The sequence below is a fragment of the Podarcis muralis genome, chromosome 2, assembly GCF_964188315.1.
Source record: "Podarcis muralis chromosome 2, rPodMur119.hap1.1, whole genome shotgun sequence".
Lineage (NCBI taxonomy): Eukaryota > Metazoa > Chordata > Lepidosauria > Squamata > Lacertidae > Podarcis > Podarcis muralis.
Window position 1 is genome coordinate 3,799,642 of NC_135656.1, and position 24,938 is coordinate 3,824,579.

Sequence of the window (24,938 nt, forward strand, 5' to 3'; positions counted from 1 at the left end):
CAGTAAACCGGGCATCCTGCCAGCGTGGCTCATCTTGTAATAGGGACAGATTAGAAAGGAAGGAAGAAATTGGGACTAATTAATTCGGTCTACCTGCATAGAAATTTGTGACTGGAGGGTCTCACTATCTTGGTTAGGACCGTTCTAAGCTGTTGTTTCATAAAAAGCCTAAAATCTTCAAAGCGCTTGTATATATGTTGACGCATAACTTATTTTTATATTTACTTTTTGCACTTAAGTCCCACCTTTCCCTTATCATTAGCTTCAGCAAGGTGGTGGCCTTCTGTGCCTTCAGACCAGACCCTGGGTCTAGCATTTTGGGGAAGGCTCGTAATCTATTTGCCTTAGCTGCATCATTTTAGAGAACATGCCCCCCCCCCCCATTTATGTGGTAGTTAAGTTCCAGGGATCACGCCTAAAGTCAAAATCACATACAGTCAGTGGCCTGTGGGATTGCCAAAGTCATTTTCCCCAGAACCCCTTTCCCCCATAGAGATAGATAGATAGATAGATAGATAGATAGATAGATAGAGAGATAGAGATAGAGATAGAGAGAGAGAGAGAGAGAGAGAGAGAGATAGATATATATGACTTGCATAAAGCTGAATGCGCACAAGTTAAATGTGTGTATGTTGCAGGCTTACTGTAGTTCCCTGTCCTCAAGAACAATTGGAAAGGAAGGCAAAGGAAAATTAGAAGTAGTTGCTTGGACAAGGAGTCACAGTGCACAAACCACACCAAAGCAAGCTGGTTACAACTGATAATGATATGATAGCATATGAATACACTAGTTAGTCCCGTGCTCAGAGGTGCATGTGAAGCTACCACTGATGTATGCGCTTGGTCAGTAGCCATGGCCATTGTCTCTCTCCTCCCCACTAACATTGTGGTGATCCCCAACAGGTGATATTGAAGGCAGAACCAGTGCACCCCTTTGGCCTGGCCGTCTATGGTGACTACATCTTCTGGACAGACTGGGTGCGTCGTGCTGTGCAGCGTGCCAACAAATACGTGGGCTCCGACATGAAGCACCTGCGCATTGACATCCCCCAGCAACCCATGGGCATCATTGCTGTGGCCAATGACACCAACAGCTGTAAGGAAAACACCTTGCCTCTTGGGGTGGTGGCGCAGTTGGAGAGTGACCCCTTTGGAAAACACAAGATGGGTAGAATGGTGCTCCTCTCTTTGTTTCCCCTCCAGTTCTCCTGTGATCCTTGTAGGCTCTCAAACTGTCACCTTCCTCAGCGATTTGGAAGGAGAAGTGGCCCTTTCTTTCTCTCTGGCCCTCAGCAGAACTCTTAGAGCCACCTGCACCTACCCACATAGCTTGCTCTGTTGTCCATCCACGGTGCTGGTGCAACCTTTTTCTTTCTCTGATGGAGATTTGTTCCATTTCGGCAAGTGGAGCATATTGCATCCCTTAGGCCAGTGATGGCCAAACTTGGCCCTCCAGCTGTTTTAGGACTCCAATTCCCGTCATCCTTGACCACTGGTCCTGTTAGCTAGGGATGATGGGAGCTGTAGTTCTAAAACAGCTGGAGAGCCAAATTTGGCCATCACTGCCTTAGGCTATATGATAGATTGCCGTTTCTTTGGCTCAGCTTTGTTTGGGCTACACGCACCCAAGAGGGAGCGAGCGAGCGAGCGAGCGAGCGCACAGACAGGTGTCCACTGGGATGCAAACTGTGCAAATAAATATCCACCTAGCCCAACACAGCAGCCCCCCAGGAAGTAACACATGAAAGGCACAGTAGTGTTAGTCTTCAGCTGTTGCTTCCTCTCCCACCTCCATATCTGGTAATTAGAGAGATGTTTTTTCTAAACATGGAGGCTCCATTCTGAACTACCATAAATAATAGACATTCTGAGCTATCATAAATAATATACATAGTTACGTCTCTTTTCTCATGAGTTTAATCCTTTTTATGCTCGTGACTCACATAGGTTAATTTTGTTCTGCAAAAGCAAGTGTTCCCATGCGCCCAGCTGCAGAGTAGAGGGAGGAGGGTGACCTAGTCTGGAGCGACCTGTGGCTGTTGTATGACAGCACCAGGGTTCAGTTCCAACACATTGTGGCTATGTGATGGTTGGAGCTTTCAGCCTTGAGCTCATCATTCAAGAAGGTTGCCAATTGGTGTGAGGCTGCAGCATAAAAACAGAGAGGTGGTGGTCAGACTTTGGCCACAGTTCTCTGCATGTTTACTTGGGAGTAAGTTCCAGAGAACTTAGCTGGGCATGCTTCCAAGTAAATATACACAGGGTTGGGCTGTAGAACTTCCTTTGTGCCTCTCAGACCAGACTGTTCAACCCATATTCTCCCAACTCTGATTTTGCTGCAGCTGTTTCTCTTCCATTCTGACTCTTCTACCCAGGTGAGCTCTCTCTGTGCAGAGCAAACAATGGTGGTTGCCAGGACCTGTGCCTTCTCTCAGCCAAGGGTGAAATCTCCTGTTCCTGTCGTGGTGACAAGATCCTTCAGGAAGATCTTACTTGCAAAGGTGAGCACCCATATGAAGCACTTGTATGGGACATATGAAGGTCATATGGTTGTGTCTGTTTCCACGAGATACATCCATGCTAAGGGGCATGGTAGGGCAAAAACTAGAGTGCTGTGCACAGGCTGGAGGAAAAGGGAGGGATTGTTTGTTATATTTCCAGATCTGGATCATCTCCTCTATTTTGACCATGGAATTACATGTTGATATTTTACAGCATTGGTAGTTGTACACCTTAGCAGAAATGAACAAAGCAATTTCTACACACATGCAAACCCATGGGTTGCAGAATTATGCAGAATTTCTGCAACAGCCTCTCACAGGCTCTGCCACCCAATAATCTACCAGTCTGGCAGGTCTCATGGGCCCCAGGTCTGTAGTATTGCATGAAACATCCTTTGTCTGGAAATGCATGTAATATGTAGCTGTGTTTGTGGGATTACAGCAGTTCCAGAATATAAGCAGGGCAACAGCTTCAGGATTTTGTGCAGACCAAAATTAGAGTGTTTGATCTGGCAATTAAATAATTAATAGGAACTCATTTATGTGCAAAAGAAGTTAGAGTGGAATGCAAAAAGGCACAGGAAAAATATTAACTCTAGGCTTCACTTCTGGCAGAAGACTGGCCATCCACCAATAACAGCTGCTGGATAGCTTAGTTGGTAGCGCATGAGACTCTTAATGTCAGGATCATGAGCCTCATGTTGGACAAAAGATTCCTGTATTGCAGGAGGTTAGATGACCCTTGTGGTCCCTTCTAACTCTACAGTTCTATGATTCTAAGTAAAACACAGCTGTGAATATGGCCCCCTTTTTAGAAGTTTATTTGGGATGCATGAATCTCTCAGTGCTCTTGATGCCACTAGTTCCTCGTCATAAGAACACAAACAAGAGCCCTGCTGGATTAGACCTCTCTAGTTCAGCGTCTCACAGTGGCCAGCCAGACACCATGGGGAGACCATAAGCAGGACATGAGCACATCATAAATATGACTTGTGCAGAGGGTCATAGTGAATGCATATAAGTATTCCGTGGTGACTTTTGTTCATATGCCAGTACTTCTTAGAAGCCTAGGTTATTAAATGGTATATAAATACCTCAATTAATCAACTAATTAATTATATTCCCATTATAGCAGAATATTACTTTGACCTGATAACCCTCACCCCACCCTCCATCCCCACCCCCACTCTTCTGAAGGTGCCTTTCACTTGCTGGTACCAGTTCCAGCATTTCCCCCTCCCAGATGTCAGGTGCAAGTGTACAGGTGGTTGTGAACATGAGACACATCGGAAACAGTCTCCCGTGAAATGAAATGCTGGGCTCATTTTGCTTACACTCATCCCTGTTCTCCCTTCCTTAGCGCCCAACTCCACCTGTAACGTGCTCAATGAGTTTGAGTGTGGAAATGGTGACTGCATTGATTTCAGCCACACCTGTGACGGCGTGGCCCACTGCAAGGACAAGTCGGATGAGAAGCAGTCCTACTGCAGTAAGGCTCCTTCCTGTGCTCCTCCTGCTTCGCTTCTTTCCTCCCTCTGCCTATGGATAAATTGGGTTCTTCCCCTTGCACCCATGGGGGCTAATAATGTGGCTTGCACCAAGGGGCTAGGTGCCACTTTTCCTTTTTCCTCTGACCATTTGGGGGGAAAGAATTCATCCCATGGTTAACATGAGAGAAGTGGATTGGGTTGGCTGGAGTGCTGCCCTTCTTGTATCCTTGGAAGAAAGCAGAGTTCTTAAGGTCTAAAGCTCTACACACAGCTGTTGTGATCCACCCTGAGCTCTATGGGTGAAGGGCAGTATACAAAATTAATAAAGAAGAACTACTCTGTGTAAATTACAGCCCCCCCTCTCTCTGACTGATATGTCAGTCAAGTAAAATTTCCCACACAAATGGTTTTTGCTCTTTTTTTATAGCATTAGTCGCCTCATTTTTCAAAGTAGCATCTTAGGGGGACATGTTCATTATCACCCCTGTGTTGTGAGAATGGGGTCGCTAAAGCCCTGCTGGATCAAACCAAATGCCTGTGCTTTCCACGTTGGGAAGCTCACAGGCAGGGCTTGAGCAGGTAATAGCCCTCCCTCCAGCAGTTGGTGTTCAGGTGAAGACTTCTACCACTGGACCTAAATGAATTGTGAGTTCCAGCAGATGAAGGATACAATAAGTCCTGCCTTATAATCTGCTTCTCTTTGCCACAGCCCACATTGTGCTGAGCAGGTGGGAGGAGGGCCCTGTTTGCCACTCTACACCCAGATATTTCCATTGTGCAGAAAACACTTGGTGCAGGGGCATGTTTAGATTCTGTTTTAAGAAACTTTAATGTGGCTGAAATCTACATAAGCCTTCTCAGTGGGACTCTGCTAGGTTGAATTCCATGCATCCATTCATGCATTCATTTCTTCTCTGTGTGTGTGGTCCTTTTGCGCACATACTCACTCACTCACTCACTCATACGTTTTATGTTGCAGACAACCGCAAATGTAAGAAGGGCTACCTGCACTGCACCAACAAGCGTTGTGTGCACAGCAGAGACTGGTGCAATGGGAGGGACGACTGCGGGGACAACTCAGATGAAGTGCCTTGCAACAGTAAGTGCTGTTCAGGAGGGCTACCCCTGCTAGCTGTCAAGGTTAAGGGGCGAGGAAAAGGTTTCATTGTGTTCCCCTGCTCTACTAAGCATTTGTTTGCACTAGCCTTACGGAGCTGCAGTTTGGCTTCCCTGTTACATTGTGTTACCTAATACTTAATGCTTAATGCAGAGCATCCAGCAGACGTAAGACTTAACCACGGAGAGTGCTCGTCCATTGTTGGTTGTCTTCATCCTGATTCATGCACAGGGAAACAGTGGTTTAGCTTGACAAGCTAAGCCCTGTCCTCAGAGGACATTATTCAGCTCTCTAAAGTACCTAATCCTGTTGCCAGCACATTGGTGGGTAGAGTGTTGGATTTAGACGAGAGTTAGAAATCCACATTTGGCCACCTGGTTCCATCAAGTCTGTCAGCCGAGCCTCCCTCACAGGGTTGTTGTGGGGCCATGTATGCTGGTCTGAACTCACTGGCACCAGATTGGCATACAAAATGGATGTGATGATGGCGATGATAACATGCTACCCATTCATTTCAGAGACTAGCTGTGCTGCCACAGAGTTTCGTTGCCGGGACGGGACTTGCATCAGTAACTCGAGCCACTGCAACCATCAAATAGACTGTGAGGATGCTTCAGACGAGATGAACTGCTGTGAGTGTTACGCGGGCATGTGAAATGCTGTGGCACACACTTTTCTGCAGGTTCCCCCACCCCCCACTTCTCTTTCTCATATCAGCTGTTTTCCAGTTGGCCAGGGCCAAACCATTCTGCTCTTCCCTCAAGAAAGAGAGCCCCTGTCGCTTCCCAGCCCTTGGCTCTTGGCAGCTCATCCATGGCAGGCATTTAGCTGAGTGCTTTGTGGCAGTCTTGAAAGAAGTTGGGTGAAGAACTGTATATCTGTGTGTGTGTGCAAAGCAGGTGAAGATGAAGATTGGGAGGAAGAAATCATGCAGCTCTGTTAGAAAAGGGCAGCCACAGAATCATAGAATGTTATAGTTCAAAGGAACTTAGAGGTGATCTAATCCTGGCTCCTGCTCAGTGCAGGAATCTTCCTGCTGCAGCATCCCTGCCAGATGAAAAGAAAGATGCAAGCGGAAAAGAGCCAGGCAGTATGCATCTGCAGTGCCATTAGGGTCGGGGTGCAGAAGCTGTGGCTCTCCAGACATCATTGCACTCTTTTTTTTTAAAAGATATTTATTAAGGTTTTCAAATTTAATACAATAGAAAAATCAAAAAGAAAAAAGCAAAAAGGTTTAAAACAGACATCATTGCACTCTTAACTTCCACCAGCCTTAGCTTGCATGGCCTGCAGTCAGGGAGGATCAGAGTTGTAGTCCAGCTGCATCTGGAGGGCCACAGATTCCCCATCCCTGCAGCAGGGACTCTGGAGTTGCGTATGAAACTTAGAACATCCCAAAATTTCCACCAGAGGTTCCCAAAGTAATCAGCAGGGTAGACTAGTGTGCCACAAGGGAGACTGAATTGTAGGTTGAAAACCTAAGCCACTGGACCACGTTGAATACACTGACCACTCCATCACCTGTTGTAGCATTATTCAACCTTGCAGGATCATCTTATCCCACGTATGCCCACTGTTGCAAATGCCATACTCATTCCCCAGTTATGAGAAAGCAAACTTTTAATGTGCTAGAACTTGTGCTTTGGAACTCCCTGCCTATTGACACGAGGCAAGCACCTTCCCTTTTGGGCACCTATTTAAAGCATTTTTGTTTAGGCAAGCCTACCCAGACACATAGATGTTGGCATGTTTTTAATCATTGTTACTGATAATTTTAATTATTTATAAATGTTTTAAATTAATTTAAACTGGATTTGTTGATAATTTTTTGTAAACCACTTAGAGATTTTACTACAATTATGTGTGTGTGTGTGTAAAAAACAATTTTAATATATGTATGTATATTTATTGAAACCTTGGCTTCCCAGATGTTGTTGGACTGCAACTCTCATCATCCTGAGCCAACTTGGCCAATGGTCAGGGATGATGGAAATTGTAGTCCAACATCTGGGGACCCATTGTTGAAGAACACTGGCCTTTTGGATTGGGAAGTTCCCACGCAGTATTGATTCCCCACTCCCACCCCCGCTAAACCATGAGTGGCAACATCATTCAGAGGAAAGGGAATGTTCCCTGCCACAGCCTGTACTGCAGGTGTCAGGCACAGAGGAATCCCAGAAGCATTACTGTTACTATCTGCTCCTATCCCTGATCTTTGTCCGATAGGGTTAAAGGAGAGGTGGTGTACTGGGAGGCAGTATTCACTAGGCCAGCCACTCCTCTTTTCGTTGTTCTGGCAGTTGAGTGAGAAAAAATATGCATGTGCATGTGTACATCTTTTTGAGTAGAGTATGTCAAAAAAATTAAAGACTGCAGCCCCAGCTATCAAAAGTCTGGGAAACACTGTTTTGCAGCCCTAAAATTTGGCACACCTGCTGTTGGAATGGTTTACACAAAATAAGTGCCATTCTATCATGATTCACACACAGTTTACATGACTGCACGATTTGTTTCGTCTCTTAATAGCCACCACGGACTGCAGCAGCTTTTTCAAACTGGGAGTAAAAAGTACCACCTTTCAGAAGTGTGAGCACACATCCATGTGCTATGTTCCATCCTGGTTGTGTGATGGCAGCAATGACTGTGGAGACTACTCAGATGAGCAGAACTGCCCAGGTGAGCTGAATGTCTGAGACTAGCCCTTGGACTGGCAGGCGTTGGGCCTTGGGGGGACAGAGGGGACACTTCGACTTGGAGAGAGATGGAAGCCTTGGCTTTAAGCTGAAGGAGAAATCCTCCTCTGGTTGGCATCTTCTGGCCTTTATGCACCTTTCTTTCAGGGAAGCCAGATAAAATGAGGAAATCCAAACTGAGCAGTACCTTCCAAACAGTGTGATGTTCCTCACCCCCCCATTTCAAGAAGAAAAGGAGGACTACCTTCTTCCATATCAGCTCAGTATTTGTTTCCATCAAATCACAGAATTGTAGAGTTGGAAGGGACCATGAGGATCACCTAGTCCAACCCCCTGCAATGAAGGAATCTTTTTCCCACCATGGGGCTCTACCCAAAAACCTGAGATTAAGAGTTTCATAGGTCTACTGACTGAGCTATCACACTATTAACGGGTGGGAGGAGGAGGAAAATAAAAATAAACCAAGGAACGACTGTGGAATTGCAATATTTACTGTTGTTGACTCTCCTGCTTGTAAGGTGAAATGTTCAAGAATCACTGGTTACTGCCTGTTTTGTAATTTCTTGCTTTTAAATTAAAACCCTTAAAATGCTGGTGGTGGGGATCTATCTCTAGGTGACTTCCATCACTCCCTGATTGATTGATTCTCTCTCCTTCTTCCCTGCCTTCCCCAGGTATTGTGAGAAAATCCAAGTGCCCAGCCAACTACTTCGCCTGCCGCAGTGGGAGATGCATCCCCATGACATGGACCTGTGATAAAGAGAACGATTGTGAAAATGGCGAGGATGAGACACACTGCAGTAAGTGTTGCACCTGCACCGTGACTGTGAGCTATAGGATTGGTTCCTGCAGCAAGGAATTTTAGAGTTGGAAGGGATAGTGGAGGTGATCTAGTCCAAATGCCTTGCTCAATGCAAGATCCAATGATTAGCAGATATTTAAATGGCATTATTATTTATTGTGCAAAAATGCTGGAGAAGCGGTTGGGAATTGGGACTCTTTTCAAATCCTTAGGGTGGTTTAGGTTTTGGTTACAGAAGTGCCTGTTTTCCCCCCCAGATAAGTTATGCGTCCCAGTGATGTTTGAATGCAAGAACCACCGGTGCATCTCCAAGCAGTGGGTGTGTGACGGTGCGGATGATTGTGGAGATGGCTCTGACGAGGACCAGCGTTGCAGTAAGCCTTCACTTCCATTTTAGGAGGGAGAGAGGGAGTGAAGATGGGAAAGCATTCTGGGTCTTAATAATAGAATTATGGAAGGACTTTCTAAAAAAAATGTCATTGTATCCAGGTCTTTGCCACAAAGCAAGGCCATCTATCCACTGGCCCCTCCTCACCTCCCAAATATCAGCATATGCACCCCTGATCACAGTGAAGAAGAAGAAGAAGAAAAAGGAAGGGCTGTGATGCAAAGGAGGCGTCATTATAGGACAAATACTTTGGGATAACATGCACAAATGTACCAAGCTTCAGTACTGCAGTGGGAAGCATAAATAATGTTGAGGTCATGTGGCCTGGGGGTAGGGTGGGGGTGGGATAATTTCCAGAGACCACCTCCAGCAAAAAAAACCCCATTGAGTCACCTGTGAGGAAATTAGCAGTGTGAGCTTGAATACCAGCATCCTGTTCCAGGCTGGAGCAGTTCCTGATGAAGAAAAGCCCTCCAGCTCTGGAAGGCAGGTGATTTTCTGGCAGGCCAGAGCAAGGAAGGACTGGGTCCCCGGTCCCCACCCCCGCTCTATATTTATTTATTTTTCCCCACCCATGCAAAGCTGTCATCGCGTAAGTGATGGCATCACGAGTTCCCTGTACCTGTTACACACTGCTCTCAACATGATCCACTCCCAACACACACACGTCAGCTCTCCGTTGCTTTTCTGAAGTAATGCAGTTAGAACTCAGGAACCCTCATTCCCCGCTCTCCATTTATTTCCTCCCACCCAGCCATGCACGCAGCAGGTTTTCCTCGCCTATCAGGCTCTGGGAAGAAGGCACAAGGGCTCTGGGAACATCCTAGAGTCCTCATGCTTCCTTCCCAGAGCTCCATGCCTCCAGGAGCTTTCCAGAGCCAAATAAGCAGCCCTCCACCTTGTGGGGGATGGCAGTCCCGGGGGTTCCTGGCTTTACACGATTTCATCTTTACATGTGGACCCCCGGGAACAGAACCCTCACAAAAGGTGCCAGTTGCCTGTCGTGTTGAGAGCAGCAGCAACCTCCTTCTACCTGAGTACTTATTTTGACTCTGTTGAGTAATCGTCAGTCTTTTGACCAGTGGCTTCTGCTCCTCCAGGTCACAGCACTTGTGCTGCAGGTTCCTTCCAGTGCCCAAACAGCTACGTGTGTGTCCCAGAACGCTGGCTGTGCGATGGGGACAAAGACTGCAATGATGGAGCTGATGAGAGCGTGGCTGCTGGCTGCCGTGAGTCGCTTCTTCTCAGTGCTCAGATTCTGATCATGATCATGTGTCAGGTGGTTTCTTGCTGACTTATTCCACTAGTTCCCTCAGACTGGCTTGGGTTGTGTTGCATTTTCCCTTTTCCTCTTCAGTATACTCTCCTTGGTGCTGAGTGGGAATATGAGTTAGTGTTAAAGACACTGTGGAGAGAGAGAAAAGGGATTCAGTGGTAGGTACGAAATCCTCCCTAGTCACTGGCCCAGTTCACATGCCACAGTAAACCATAGTTGATGGTTTAACACAGAAACACCTGCCCGGGCAGTCTGTCTCTTCCCCACAAACATATCGCGTCCAGTGCTATTCCAGATCACCTATTTCGATATGTCTGTCTCTGTGCCAAGCTGTGTCACGTTCCTCTCAACCTCTTTGTAGCCTGGGTTCCTTCCATAGTTACAGAGTAGACTGCATTCTTATCAGTCTGAAGAGTCATAAATTACAATTCCTGCATTTCGTCCTCCAGCAACCACCGAACCATGTACCGAGACAATCACAATCACAAATCAAATAAGCATTCAGTCAGTAGCCAAACAATCCCACACTTCCCAACACTTACCTCTTCTCATTAATCAGGAGAGGGCAGAAAAAAGCAAAGGCAGAAATCTCAGTGTAACATTAAACCGTCTGCCCTCCTCCTTCTCCATTCTGCTGCAGGGATTTTCCCTCAAGACGTTAAAATTCCATTTAAATGCCTTTAGAAATTTCAATTCTTACACAACAGCTGATTAAGTCACAGCCTGCATTACATGTCTTGTCCAGTGAGTGATTCTTAAGGTAAAGGTAAAGGTACCCCTGCCCGTATGGGCCAGTCTTGACAGACTCTGGGGTTGTGCGCCCATCTCACTTAAGAGGCCAGGGGCCAGCGCTGTCCGGAGACACTTCCGGGTCACGTGGCCAGCGTGACAAAGCTGCATCTGGCGAGCCAGTGCAGCACACGGAAACGCCGTTTACCTTCCCGCCAGTAAGCGGTCCCTATTTATCTACTTGCACCTGGGGGTGCTTTCGAACTGCTAGGTTGGCAGGCGCTGGGACCGAGCAACGGGAGCGCACCCCGCCGCGGGGATTCGAACCGCCAACCTTGCGATCGGCAAGCCCTAGGCGCTGAGGCTTTTACCCACAGCGCCACCCGCGTCCCTAAGAGTGATTCTTAGTTTTACCCAATTAGTCAAATTGAAGGAGGAATCTTTCCATTCGTTACGGCAGCCATTCTGTGGCAGAGGATTTGCTCCCGGCGTCCCCCTCATTCTGCTTTCTAAGGGGGCAGTTGTGGAGTCAAACGACGTCTGTAGGTGCTATAGCCTCCCCAATTCTTCCCAGGGAGGTCTGGGAGAGGTCATGCCTCATTCTCCCCTTCCCCTCTGTCAGAATTTCTTTACAACCCCCAGAGGGACTGTAACTGTTTGTTAGGAACATTAAATGTCCAGGGATGTTGTAAATGTTAAAAATGATGTGTGATGCTCTTTAAAGTTTGAAAGGAGTACATTCTACATGCTACAAAACTAGTAAATGTCCAAATGGTTATTTAATAAGAGGGGCAGGGTTGCAAAAGAGAATAAGGGAAAGTGACTACACATGTTGTGATGTCTGATTTCAGTGTATAACAACACATGTGACGAACGGGAGTTCATGTGCACCAACCGGCAGTGCATCCCCAAACATTTTGTGTGTGATCATGACCAAGACTGTGCGGATGGCTCTGATGAAGCCCCAGATTGTGGTGAGTACAGACCTAGAACAAGAGAGTAGGCAAAACCCTCCAACTGTTCTCCAGTTCGGGTTTTTCAATTGAAAGTAGATATTTCAGGGTAAGGAGGATATTTCTGGAAAAACATTTATTTTTCATGGAGTCTCATGGGTGATTCCATACGGTTGGGGGACCGCATAATAAATGGATGGTGTCCCAGTGCTACATAGTCAATCAGACTGGCAAGCACAGCTGGCTGGAAGTGAGAGCAAGGGAGGACAGTGTAAATTGACTGGGGTTCAAAAAGTGGTTCTTTGAGGTCTCCAGTTGCTGTTTTTCATTTGTCAACTCTCAGAGACTGTCTAGCCTTCTGCGTTTTGCCCTCCCATCACACTGTGACCTTTGGTCATGGTGGCTGACAGTGTGTCCCAGTTTCAGCCTCTATTATCCCTGATGACTTTGTAATGGTGCACCAATCTGCACTCATATGAGTAGCAAGGCTGGGAAAGCTTCTGCTGAGCCTCTGCAAACCCAGCCAGGTTTAACATAAGTTCTGAGCTTGATGGACAATCACTTGATCTCAGATTCTTCTGAGTGGGCAGATGGTTAGTAGTTGTTTTTCTGAATAATTTCCATGCTTGGATTTTATTGGTCTTTTATGGCTCTTTGTTTTTTTCAGTTTCCTAATTTTTTTATTAAACTGTTTTGGACTGTGGGTGCCTGGGCCCCCGGGCCCCCTGGAGATGGCTCCAGTGATAGGATGTATCCCCATTTACTTTGCCTTCACATGCATGTTGACTCTCATATCGTTGGAGCTTGTTACATAGTAAGAAGAGGCTCATGTTTTAGCACAGCCTGACTTTCCCATCTCCCCCACCTTCCCTCTTTCCCCTCAGAGTACCAGACATGTGGCCCCAACGAGTTCCGCTGTGCCAATGGCCGCTGCCTGAGCAACAAGCTTTGGGAATGTGACGGCGAGTTTGACTGCCATGACCAGTCCGATGAAGCCCCAAAGAATCCCCGCTGCTCTAGTCCTGGTAGGCTCTGTGATGGGTAGGGAGATGGGAGAGGCCTGACTGCTTGCGGTTTATGGTCTTTATTTTGCATTTAATTCCAGCCTCCCCACACCTTCCATTGGTCATGAGATGTGTTGCAGTCTACACTTGAATTCTTAATTGTAATATTTTGATATTGCAGTTATTTTATCATGAATATTATGAAACTGTTCTGAGTTGTATTTGTGCATATGAATATTACATGCTCTGTGTGTGTGTGTGTGTGTGTGTGTGTGTGTGTGTGTGTGTGTTTTCTCATGCTTTCTGTGTGAAACCCATTGAGTGTGTCTGTGGCAAAGCAGTACACAAGGTGGGTGTACAGCTGTGGTAGGGAGTAGACCAGCCACATTTAGAGTGCTTCTGTGCATTCACATGTGGTGGGGTAGCTTTAGATTGTGTGGAGAGAATCATGACTGGTCCATCAGGAAGGGTGGGTGTGGAAAGAAAGAGAAAATCTCACCGCTTTGAGACCATCCCTGGCATCTCATTTCTAAGTCCGCCCTGTCTAATTCCAGAGAGCAAATGCAATGACACCTTTTTCCTGTGCCGTAATGGGCAGTGCATCTCCAACGACCTGCTCTGTGACAACCAGAACGACTGTGGCGACGGTTCTGATGAGCTGAACTGCTTCATCAACGAGTGTCTCAACAAGAAGCTAAGTGGCTGCTCCCAGGAATGTGAAGACCTCAAGATAGGCTACAAGGTTGGGCCTGGTAGTTCATTCTCCTTCGCTGGTGGTCATACTTAGTTGAGCCAAAGGCTGTTGTGGTGTGCTCTTTCTGGAGAGCCACTGAGCACAGCTTTGCCATCACCATTATTGTGGCAGTTTCCCCCCTTAAGCTGGTGAGGCTCCAAGGTGATGCTGTGTCTGGGGCAGCCCTCCCACCAGGTGGGGCGAGGTGGCAGGTTTTACAGGGGTTGCTATTAAACAGCAGCAAATTGTCAACTGTTTAGTTTGTATGCATTTTTTGCCGGAGGGGTAGGGCTTAGTTCACTTGGGAACAGCCCTTTGCTTGTCCTATAGAAGGTCCCAGGTGTTGTGTTTTTTGGCACCTGAACAAAAAACTTTGCTGCTATGCCAGTTGCATCTGCCCAAAGAGGAAGGCAGGGGAGGAAGAAAGGGAGTCATGGCTAAGTTGCATTTTCTATAAACATGAAAACTAGAAACTTAACTTCAAATAAGTAAATAAATCTGACATTCCCTTGTTTTTATCTCAAAATGTGTATTATAAAAAGAGGTCTGTGGTAGGGCAGGGCACTATATTCTGTCCATCCTGAGAACAGGGCTTCAGAGCACAATTCCCATGTCTGTGTGAATGGGTGGAGGCATGCCTCTTAACCCGCATTGAATAGAGGTGGGTGTCACTGCCTATAAACCTGTCATGACTTTCTGCTGCCCCCTGCAGTGCAGATGTCGCCCTGGGTTCCGGCTGAAGGATGATGGAAAGACTTGCATTGACATTGACGAGTGCACAACCACCTACCCCTGCAGCCAGATATGCATCAACACGCACGGCAGCTTCAAGTGCTTGTGCGCAGATGGCTACCTACTGAAGCCAGATGACCAAACGAGCTGCAAAGCTGTCACAGGTGAAGCTGATCCTCAGCGCCGTGAATGTTCTTAGAGATCAGCAGAAAGCAGAAGGGTCCTGTCATTTGTTAGGGCAAGTGAAAACTTTGCAGCACAGGCCAGATGGCCATGGACCACATGGGAGTCTTCGCCTCTCTCTGTGCATCCCAGGAGCCCTGACCACATATCCCCTGTGCTAGGTAACACGGGGATGGTTGTTTTGGCTGCATTGGGATTGCTGAGGGGCAGCTGAGAAGGGAAGGGAAAGCACCCCCTCCCTGGTGATACTGATTCACAAAAAGATCACTTTCCTTGTGCTGCTGTTAGTGGGTGCATCTGCATTGCTGGAGCATAGGCGATTAGATCATCCATTCACCAGAGGTTCCAGTAAAAGACTACTGACCCCATACTGCTGTTACCAACTGGGGCACACCGATCCTGGGTGCATCAGGATTGCTCAGGCATGGAGGTTTTATCACCAAATCTGTCTGTCCCTCCCTCCCTCTCTATCCACCCCATATCTGTCACACATGCATCAAAGTTCTGAAGCAACTGCTAATAGCAGTATGGGAACAGTGATCTTGGCCACTTCACGAGCACGTTGGTGGTGAGGTTGCATTGTGTGTGCATGTGTATGAGAGAGAGGGTGTTGTCTGTGTAGAAGTGTGAGTGCGAATGTGAGGGTATGGGTGAATGAGTTTGGGAGCAAGGGGGGTGCCAGCCCTGGCCCCACCCACCAGTAAGTCTGGCCTGCAACCACCTGCCCATGGCCACATTTGGCCCTCAGCGGCACAAAAATGTCATCCATCTCTGCTTTGGGGTTTGGTGGGATTAATCTGAGTATTGAGTATGGGCAGGGCTGGCCCAAGACATTTTAGCACCTGAGGCAAAACACAAAATGGCACCCTCTCCCTCCCAGGGAAGGAGTGAGTGAAGATCTACATCAGCAACAAGCAAGGGAATAAAGATCTAAATTGGGATCTGCTGCCTCTGTGGATCCTGCTGCCTGAGGTAGTTGCCTCACCTTGCATCACAGCCCTGAGTATAAGGTGGCAGGTGCAAAAGAGGACAGGGAGCTCCTGCACTTTGAGTTATGTAGAAGATGGAAGTTACATCTGTTGTTCTCCTCTACACAACAAAACACAGTGCAGGAGCCCCTGCCTTCTTTTGCACCTGACAGACACCCTACTTAAGTTGAGAAGCAGCAGGTTTAAAAGTCAGTCAGTGAAGTGTATATTTGTGTGAAAAGGCCCTTATTGCAGTCATACCAGCATTAGATGTTGGTGAGCCCTGCTTTGTCACTAATCCCTCCCTTTCTTTCTCAGATGAGGAACCCTTCCTGATCTTTGCTAATCGGTACTACCTAAGGAAGCTTAGCCTGGATGGATCCAACTATACACTGCTGAAACAGGTAACGAGCTTTGTAGGAGGAGGAAGTTCTGTATGAGCAGATTTTTGGGGAAAGTATTTTCTTGTATTGTGGCTTAGAAAATATCCAAGCAGCATTTCCCTCCCCCCTCCCCCCACCCGACACACGACTACTGTGCTGATTGCCACTTCTGTTCTGCTCCCAGTTACCTGCCTTGTGCCTGCTGGCCATGTTTCTTTCCCAGCCCCCTTCCATCTGATATATACATGTGACCCATTTAAGAAAGAGTGTTCCAATAGGTGGTTGGACATTTATGGTGGTGGCTTTGTCCGGCACTCTCCCAGGTGTATGGAAAGCCTGGGTGGGAAAAGACTATTTCATGGCAGAGTGCCATACCTGTGAAAAAAGAAAGTGCCTCATTGCAAAGCATCTTCATGATTGTTTCTGTTGTGGAGCCCGTCTTTTAGAAATAGCCACTCGCTCGAGAGCAGCTTATGCTTGTGGACAGCTTAGCTGTCCCATGGCACTCTCAAGGCGGTTGTGCTATGAGACAACTACCACAGGAAAGAAGTTGCTATCTAATGAAAAGCCCCCGTAAGCTCAAGGCTTAGCCACAGAGCACACTGCCGGCTGCATCCCTGCATGAGTCCCTGCTCTGACTGTGCCTCCTTCCAGCCAGCTTCTGGTGGGGGCTGATTGCTGTCTTACATAGAACTGGTTCACTTCCCGGTGCAGAGATGCAGCAGAGTTGCCTGTTCTCGGAGGGTGCTGGTTGTTTCATCTTTGCACACAGTATTGCCTCCTCCTAATCAAAGTGCATGCCCAGAGGAGGGTCTCATTTAAAAATGTACCTTTTGCCAGGGGCTTTTGCCAGAACATATCCTTTACATGCAGAAGGTCTCAGATTCAATCTCCAACTTCTTCAGGGAGGGCTGGGAGAGACTTCTATTGGAAGCCCTAGAAAGCCTGCAAATCAATGTGGATAATGCTGAGCCTTCACATGTTCCTGCACCCTAAAAGGAAGCCGGGGGGGGGAGGTATAAGAGTGAACTGTGTCTTCATTTGTCATTTTGGGTGGTGAGGAAAAGCCAATGTGCCTACACAGTGTCATCATAATTTATTATGATTGTTATAGCACTTTTCATGAGTCCAAAGAGCTTCGCATGCATTATCTAGTTGTAATCCTTACAACAAGGATTATTATGTGCCAAATTGACAGAGAAAGCAGCTTGCCTAAAGCAACCTAGTGAGCTCATGATAGTGGTGAGACTCATACTAAGGACTCAGCCCTCTTAGCCACAGTGCTGTTGTTCCTGTGACATAAGAACTAATGCCTGTCTCCTCTCTCGGGGGGCTTAGGGGCTGAATAACGCTGTGGCTTTGGACTTTGACTACCGGGAGCAAATGATCTACTGGACGGACGTCACAACACAAGGCAGCATGATCCGTCGCATGCACATCAATGGCAGCAATGTACAGGTGTGAGACCAGTGTCATTTGTGACCATCGTCTGAGGCCCCTCCACCCTTCAGAGGGTGGCAACATGAAAACAGGCCTTTTCTGCAGTGGCTCCCTGCTTGTGGGATGCTCTCCCCAGGGAGGCTTGCCTGGCACCTTCGTTGCATATCTTTAGGAGCCAGCCAAAAACATTCCTCTTCTCCCAGGACTTTGGCTAATTAAATATACGGCCTTTTAAAGTGGGGGAGGGGGGTGTTGGCTGGTTGTTACTATGATGTCTATTTTTGTGTTATGGAAGGACCATAACTCAGGGCTCACCCGCACTTTGCTCCATGCTTTCTAGGCACAAGTCTGGGCTTGCCAGGTTCAGGTTTGAGCAGTTTGTTGGTTTGTTTGTCCCCACACTTTTCCCCAGGAAAACTGCTGAATCGGAGCAAACAGCAATCCATGGAAAACCCAGTTGCCATTTGCAACATTTCAGGGGTAAAATGTGGGTTTTCCCAAGGCAAGCACCGGGACAAAAACTGCTTGAACACAAACCTAGAAAGTCCAGATCTGTGCCTAGAAATGAGCCCTCTCTGGCAGAGCACCTGTTTTCCATGATGTCTCCAGGTAGAGCTAGGGTTGTTCCCTGTCTGAAACCCTGGAGAGCCACTGCCCATCAGTGTAGAAAATACACGGCTGGGTGAACCAGTGGTCTGGCTCAGTAGAGACAGGTTTCTGTGTTTCCCTCCCTGTAGACTCAGGATCAGCTCCCATGCACTCAAGCAGTCTTCGCTGCGCCACATCACAGACCTATGCAGGGCTTTCTTGTGCTTAACCTGTTCCCCTCCTTCCCTACCCACCCAAAGCAAACCAGTTTGTCTAAAAGCAGCCTGTCCACAAGCAGGGAAGGCATTCCTTTGACCAGAGCTTCCTTTAGTGTGTTCCTTCCTTCACGCTGTTATTTGCTCTTGTGCACTTCCAGGTTCTGCACCGAACTGGGCTGAGCAACCCTGACGGCCTGGCTGTGGACTGGGTGGGTGGAAACCTGTACTGGTGTGACAAGGGAAGGGACACCATTGAAGTATCAAAGCTGAACGGGGCCTACCGGACTGTGCTGGTGAACACAGGGCTACGGGAACCGCGGGCGCTGGTGGTGGACGTGCAGCATGGGTAAGTCTGTTGGGTGGTGTCTAGGGCAGTGCCCAGGTTTTAAGCAGTTTAGGAAGTGCTTAAGCTTTATCTATTACTCTCATGTTTAGGGAAGTTTTTAATATTTAATGCTGTATTGTTTTAACACTTGATTGAAAGCCGCCCAGAGTGGCTGGGGAAACTCAGCCAGATGGGTGGCGTATAAATAATAAATTATTATTATTATCATGAACACTCTTTGTCCATGAACTCCCAAGGAGCAAATTAATGTGCTTTCCAATTCTTCTGAAATCCCATCCTTTTAAGAAAGAAATATTTAGCCACTGAAGAAATCAGAAGTGGCAGGAAGTTTGGAGTTAAAGATAAACTATGGTTTAATGCAGAGGTTCCCAAACGATGGTCTGTGGACCACCAGTCACCCACAAGCTTCATTCAGGCAGTCCACAACATGCCTGTAGTTCAGGATTGGAGCCAGCACACCTGTCACATTAAATACTTACATCAATTTTTAAATTGGCTTTTTATTGCTTCTTTTATTTCTTACCTTGTACTTCATTGTATTTCAATTTGAATTATATGGAATTAAAATTGTAATACCATGAAATACAATATATGAGAAGTAAAAGAAGCAATAAAAATACAATTGAAAATAATTCAGCATCTAGCAGAGCAACATTACAGTTGCCAAGATGGTAAGCAGAAGAATCATTAAGTAGTCCACCAAGATCCTCAGCCATTTTCAATTAACATGAATGATTAGCCTGCTCTGTAGACTGCTGAAATTGCACCCAGCCTGCTGTTCCCTTTTAAAAAATGAGAGGAAACAAACCAGAGGCTGGCTTAGCATTATGTGTGAACTAGCATTTGTGGTTTGTCTCTTTCTGAACCAATCACATGGTTGGTTTGTAGAGAAACAAACCATGAGCTCTAGTTTGCATATAACGCTAAACTGGCCTCTGGTTTCTCTCCTCCTGACTCCAGAAAGGGAGGATCAGAGAAAGCACAATTTCAGCACTGAACATACTTCTCGCTTGCATTAAACTATAGTTTATTTTTAGCTATGGTTTATTGTTACATGCAAACAGCGTCTTTGCCTCGTTGTAGTGATTTTTAAAACGCTTTCTATGCAACTCGGAGAGCTCTTGTTACTAGTGGGCTAAATGAATGAAAGAATGTGGGGAGTGACCACAGCTGCTGCTCTATGTTTTTGCTATTTGTGTTACTCACTCCCATTTGCTCTTTCCTAGGTACTTGTATTGGACAGACTGGGGTGACCATTCCCTGATTGGCAAGATAGGCATGGATGGCACAAACCGGAGCGTCATTGTGGACTCAAAGATCACCTGGCCCAACGGCCTCACCCTGGACTACGTTAACAACCGCATCTACTGGGCTGATGCCCGGGAGGACTACATTGAATTTGCCAGCCTGGATGGCTCTAACCGGCACATAGGTAAGAGAGCTGAAGGAACTGTGAAGCTTATGTTCATATGCACATTGGTTGAGCCGAGTGGCCATAACTTTCATGGGTTGGGTACCTAGAGGCAGTAGCTCAGTTGGAGAGCACATAGCTTTGCATGCAAAAGATCCCAGATTCAATCCCTGGCATCTCCAGGTAGGGCTAGGAAAGAGCCCTGATGGGAACCATTTAGAGCAACTGCCGTCAGGATGGAGCCTATACTATAGACCCGAGGGAGCCAAGGTGGTCCCTTCCTGATGCTGTTGATCCATCAGCTCCCATCATCCGTAATCAAAGGCTATATTGCCCGGGGCTGCTGTGAGTTGGAGTCCAGTGATAGCTGGGGGGCACCATATTGGGCAGCTCTGCTATAGACAATACTAAGACAGTGCTCTGATTTGGTACATGACAGCTTCCTATGGGAGGAGAATGTTAATTGAGTGACCAGATTTGAGGAATACAGCTAAGGCATTCCTCCTGAGCCCTTGTACAGCTCCAGTGTAGTTGCTAAAGGGATGATCTGAGAAGGCCCTAATTCTAACCTTGCCATGGCCAAGGGGTCACGTAGGTAGCTGAACTGGCTCTTCTTCCCTGGCTAATCTTACTTTCTGGTTTTGGAGACTGACGTGGGTGGGAGAGTGTTATTTAAAGTTGTTGGGATGGGGTGTTATTGGAAGAGCATTGCAAGCATAAGCAAAGTTAAGCACCCTGTTTCTCCTCACCGATTCTGCCTTGCAAATGCTTCCTTCCCTCAGCCCCTGAAGTAGCAAAATGAAACAGGCTTGGAACCTCTTGGGAGGTGTAGTTCCACTCCTAACTTTTTGCCCTCTGGCAACAGCATATAAATTACCTATATACTGTTCTGTTCCCTTTTAATCCCTCCTGCTACCTGTCAGTTATTTCTTATTTTCTGTTTTTGGTTTCCTGTGTGCTTGCTGTCATTCTCTATACCGTCCTCATTTGGAGGGTGTGGAATGTTTTAGAACATTATCTTTCACAGATGAGTCCTTTTGAACAATAGATGATTCTCTCAGCACCCGTCACTGTTTCCTCTTTCTCTTCCCCCACCCCCACTCCCCTCAGAAGTCAGTGTAAAAGCTATGTGAGTGTTTAATTATCAGGTTTGGGTACTCTCTTGTATTGCTTATTGGGTATTAGGCCAGACATAGGCAAGATGTGGTTTAAAAATAGACAGAAAGCTGTTTTTATCCAGACTGACCTGACCAAGTTAAATAATCTTAGAGCAGCTCCGTGGTATTATATGGTCATGGAGCTACTCCAATATCATTTGACTTGCTGGGGATAAAGACACCCTTTTGTCTATTTTTATTTTTAAGTATTGCACCACCAAGGATGTGTATTTATCAGATCTTTCTAAATCCTCATTGAGGAGCACATTAACCATGTCCAAGGCAGTCCTGGATGGTGTGGTTATTGAAAAAAATCCATTTAATTTTCACACACGGAATATGTTGTGTGAGAGAGGTGGAAGCTCTGCTGCATTATCTGTTACACCAATTCACCTATAAGAGGTTTAAGATTAAAATCTCTGGAACAATTGCTCCTTCAAAAAAAGTTACTGGTCTAATCAGCACATTCTTGTTTTGTTCTATGCAGTCATTTGTGAGTGCTGATTCTTTTTCTTTTTAAGTAATGTGGTTGAGTGCTTTACTGCTTATTGACCCACCAGAATTACATTTTTACATTTACATCCCCAACTCCCCTCCATCATTTTGGCTTGCAATTTTGACACATTAATAAGTGGAACCAAGCAGTGGCGTAGCATGAGTTGCCAGCACCCGAGACCATGCAGAAGTGGGGTTGGAGGGAGGGAAGGGGATGCATGCACATTCAACTGCCTAACGGCGCCTGCGTCACCCAGGAGATTGCAGCCGCAGAGATAAGAAGAGTTGTCGTCTGGAGAGGTCACTTCCTAGTTCACATAGAGGAGCTGTTTTCCACAGAGCCCAGTGACAGAAGCGCACAGCTGTATTGAGGCAGCACCCCTAGCCATTTTGTGCCCAGAGCAATTGCCCCTGTGGCCCTCCATGCTGCGCCACTGGAACCAAGGGTTCCATGCTCTTAAACACAATTATCAATGAATGTGCTATCTGAAGGAAGAACTTCATTCTACCACCACATCTCACCAGATACAAAATAGATCATTGGCTGAATGAGAGATCCCTGCAACAGATGTGCATCCTTGGAGAGGACATGGGCGTTGCTCCCAGCTGTGGCTGGGATGAAATCTTGAAAGTTCATCTCCAATTTATTTGGGAAGCCTTGGTGAAAGAGGGAGGCAAAACTACCTCCCCTCTTTCACATTTCAGGAGGATGGGAGGGGGAGGCAGATGTTAAAGGTGAGGCAGCGTTCCTCTCAACCTTTCATAGTTGCTGGCTACCAGCCTTCATTTCACACGACCTTTGGAGCAACGAGTGGCCATGAGTTTGTGCCCCTACCCTTGAGATCCCTGCAGAAATGGCTGAAATCCAACTCCCTAAACTTTTACTGTCCATGAATGGAGGAGTCAGTTCAGTCCAGTCCTATCCACAAAAACACTGCACGTTTGACATGTTTAACACTGTGTCATGGCCTTGACCTAGAACAGGCATGGGGAGCATGTGTCGCCCCAGATGTTGCTGGGCTCACTGGAGCTGATGGGAGTTGGAGTCGGACAACATCTGGAAAGGCACAGTTTCCCCATTCCTGGTCTAGAGCCAGGCACACCCTTGGCTAGTAGTCCTCTGGACTCCAGATTTCCACTTGAGTTCTGCATCCTTGCCACCCAGTGAGAGTCTCTTTCTTCTCAGTCAAGGATTTGACTGAGAACAGCATGAATCAAAACTTTGGGGAAACCACGGAGGGAGGGGAAGTCCTAGGTTGACTGATTGAGTGTAAAACCTGAAATGATGTTGGATTGTTGCTTTTTAAAAAAAACACACTATAAAAAGTAATAATAAAAAAGAGTCTCTTCTTCTTCTTCTTCTTCTTCTTCTTCTTCTTCTTCTTCTTCTTCTTCTTCTTCTTCTGGTTCTTCGCTAGTCCTAAGCCAGGATATCCCCCACATCTTTGCCCTGACACTCTTTGAGGATTACATTTATTGGACGGACTGGGAGACCAAATCCATCAACCGGGCCCACAAGACCACAGGCACCAACAAATCGGTGTTGATCAGCACCCTGCACAGGCCAATGGATATCCACATCTTCCACTCCTACAGGCAGCCAGATGGTGAGTGCCATGCTCCATCCAGGATGTGAAAGTCACTATTTGCAGGGAGCGGAGTTCAGTTACCACACAATGGGGCACAGATGCATTCAGAGCAGAGTGCCAGGCCCATCATTGCCAGGCCTAGGACCAAATGGGGTAAGTGAGTCAAAATAGGGGTAATAAAAGCCACAGGCAGAGCTTTTTGTATTGCTCTGGCCTGAGAGCAAGTCTGACCAGATAAGTTTTTTAAGAGGGCAGGCTGCTTAGGTGGCTTCCTTGGAAATCTGGAAAGTTACTCTGTACTCCCCTTCAGCTTGGGCACAGGTTCAAAGTCTTACTGTGGGCTTAAGCCCTGACACCAAAGTGGGCTACTGGGGTAGCTCTCTCTGTTACATTTGCTAGCAAAATGCTGTTACGGACCTTTGCAACCCTCCACCAATCCTACATGATGCCTTGTTGAAAGAGAACTCCAGTCCTTAAAGAGCCTGCCCCTGGCAAATCCAACACTCAGCTTGTTGAATCTAGGAGAGACGAGAGGGCCTAGGCATGACGCTTATATCTGACTAGCTCCTCAGCTGGAAGGCAGGGTGAGGATGAGAGATGGCAGTGTTATTGAGTCTTAACCCCCTGCAGTAGCTGATTGGGTCTGCAGTGGGTGCCTTCTCCTTCCTCAAGTGGAGAGCTGGTTATGGTACTTACTTAGGATACGTGCACAAGAAAGAGGTCCTCCATCTATTTCCACACTTGACAGCAGAGCATGAGTAACTTCTATTGCTGTAACCTGCGCCTTTTTTCTTTTACCCGTCCAGTTCCGGACCATCCCTGCAAAGTCAACAACAGTGGTTGCAGCAACCTGTGCCTGCTGTCTCCAGGAGGTGGCTTCAAGTGTGCTTGCCCTACCAACTTCTACCTGGGTGCCGATGGCAAGACCTGCATCTCCAACTGCACAGCCAGTCAGGTAATTGGAGCAGCACACAAACATTGGGATGTGCCCTCTCCCATCACCATTTGGTTGCTTTGTCAAGGGACTATCACCATCCTGCAGCAACTTCTGCTGGCCAGATCAAAGCCCTCTGAAGGGTTGGGCAGCATCAAATTGGGTCTTGTGGCTGGTGCTTGCCATTAAATTCATCTGATCCTGAGTAAGGCGAGATGCTCTTTTTTAAACCAGCCTCACTCGGTTCTCCAAATACTTAGGTTACATGTTTATCTTTTGGAGAGACCTGTGTAAGCCAAAGTATATTTGAGGGGTGGTTGGAAAATGAGGATGGCTCTACTGCTGTCACTCACCTGGATCAGTTTCACAGCTGTGGCATGGAAGATGTGATGGGAGTTTGCTCTGATGGAACAGGGAGAGGCTACAGGAGATGCTCTTCTCCCCACTGCTGATGTCTTGCCTCAGCTTCACGACTTTTTCTTCTTAACCAACAGTTTGTCTGCAAGAACGACAAGTGCATCCCTTTCTGGTGGAAATGCGACACAGAGGATGATTGTGGGGACCGTTCTGATGAGCCGGATAACTGCCGTGAGTGAACAGTTTGGAGGAAGCCCCAAGGGTTGGAGAAAATGTTGGTTTTTAAAAAATAAAAATCACAAGGACTGATTGAATATCGTCCTGGCAGAACATTGGAGCATGCAGGGGAAATGGCCACAAAACAGGTTTACAGCATTGCAAGGGGTAAATTTGTGGTTTGAAGCCACTGTTGGCCAGTGTGGTGTAGGGGTTCAAGTCTTGGACTAGGACC

At 46.9% G+C, this 24,938-nt stretch overlaps 1 protein-coding gene across 1 annotated transcript in view; it reads left to right on the forward strand.

Annotated features, from left to right (window-relative positions):
* LRP1 (LDL receptor related protein 1) overlaps window positions 1-24,938 on the forward strand; it is a 298,357-nt gene that overhangs the window by 245,916 nt on the left and 27,503 nt on the right. The window contains exons 46-65 of the mRNA XM_077923771.1: window positions 904-1,096; window positions 2,376-2,501; window positions 3,862-3,990; window positions 4,971-5,090; window positions 5,627-5,740; window positions 7,635-7,784; window positions 8,476-8,601; window positions 8,861-8,977; window positions 10,092-10,220; window positions 11,848-11,970; window positions 12,834-12,974; window positions 13,508-13,695; window positions 14,399-14,582; window positions 15,888-15,973; window positions 17,291-17,410; window positions 18,357-18,544; window positions 19,771-19,976; window positions 23,026-23,214; window positions 24,003-24,151; window positions 24,625-24,718. Coding sequence (XP_077779897.1) covers window positions 904-1,096; window positions 2,376-2,501; window positions 3,862-3,990; window positions 4,971-5,090; window positions 5,627-5,740; window positions 7,635-7,784; window positions 8,476-8,601; window positions 8,861-8,977; window positions 10,092-10,220; window positions 11,848-11,970; window positions 12,834-12,974; window positions 13,508-13,695; window positions 14,399-14,582; window positions 15,888-15,973; window positions 17,291-17,410; window positions 18,357-18,544; window positions 19,771-19,976; window positions 23,026-23,214; window positions 24,003-24,151; window positions 24,625-24,718 — 2,872 coding nt within the window. The remainder of the gene's footprint in view (window positions 1-903; window positions 1,097-2,375; window positions 2,502-3,861; window positions 3,991-4,970; window positions 5,091-5,626; window positions 5,741-7,634; window positions 7,785-8,475; window positions 8,602-8,860; window positions 8,978-10,091; window positions 10,221-11,847; window positions 11,971-12,833; window positions 12,975-13,507; window positions 13,696-14,398; window positions 14,583-15,887; window positions 15,974-17,290; window positions 17,411-18,356; window positions 18,545-19,770; window positions 19,977-23,025; window positions 23,215-24,002; window positions 24,152-24,624; window positions 24,719-24,938) is intronic.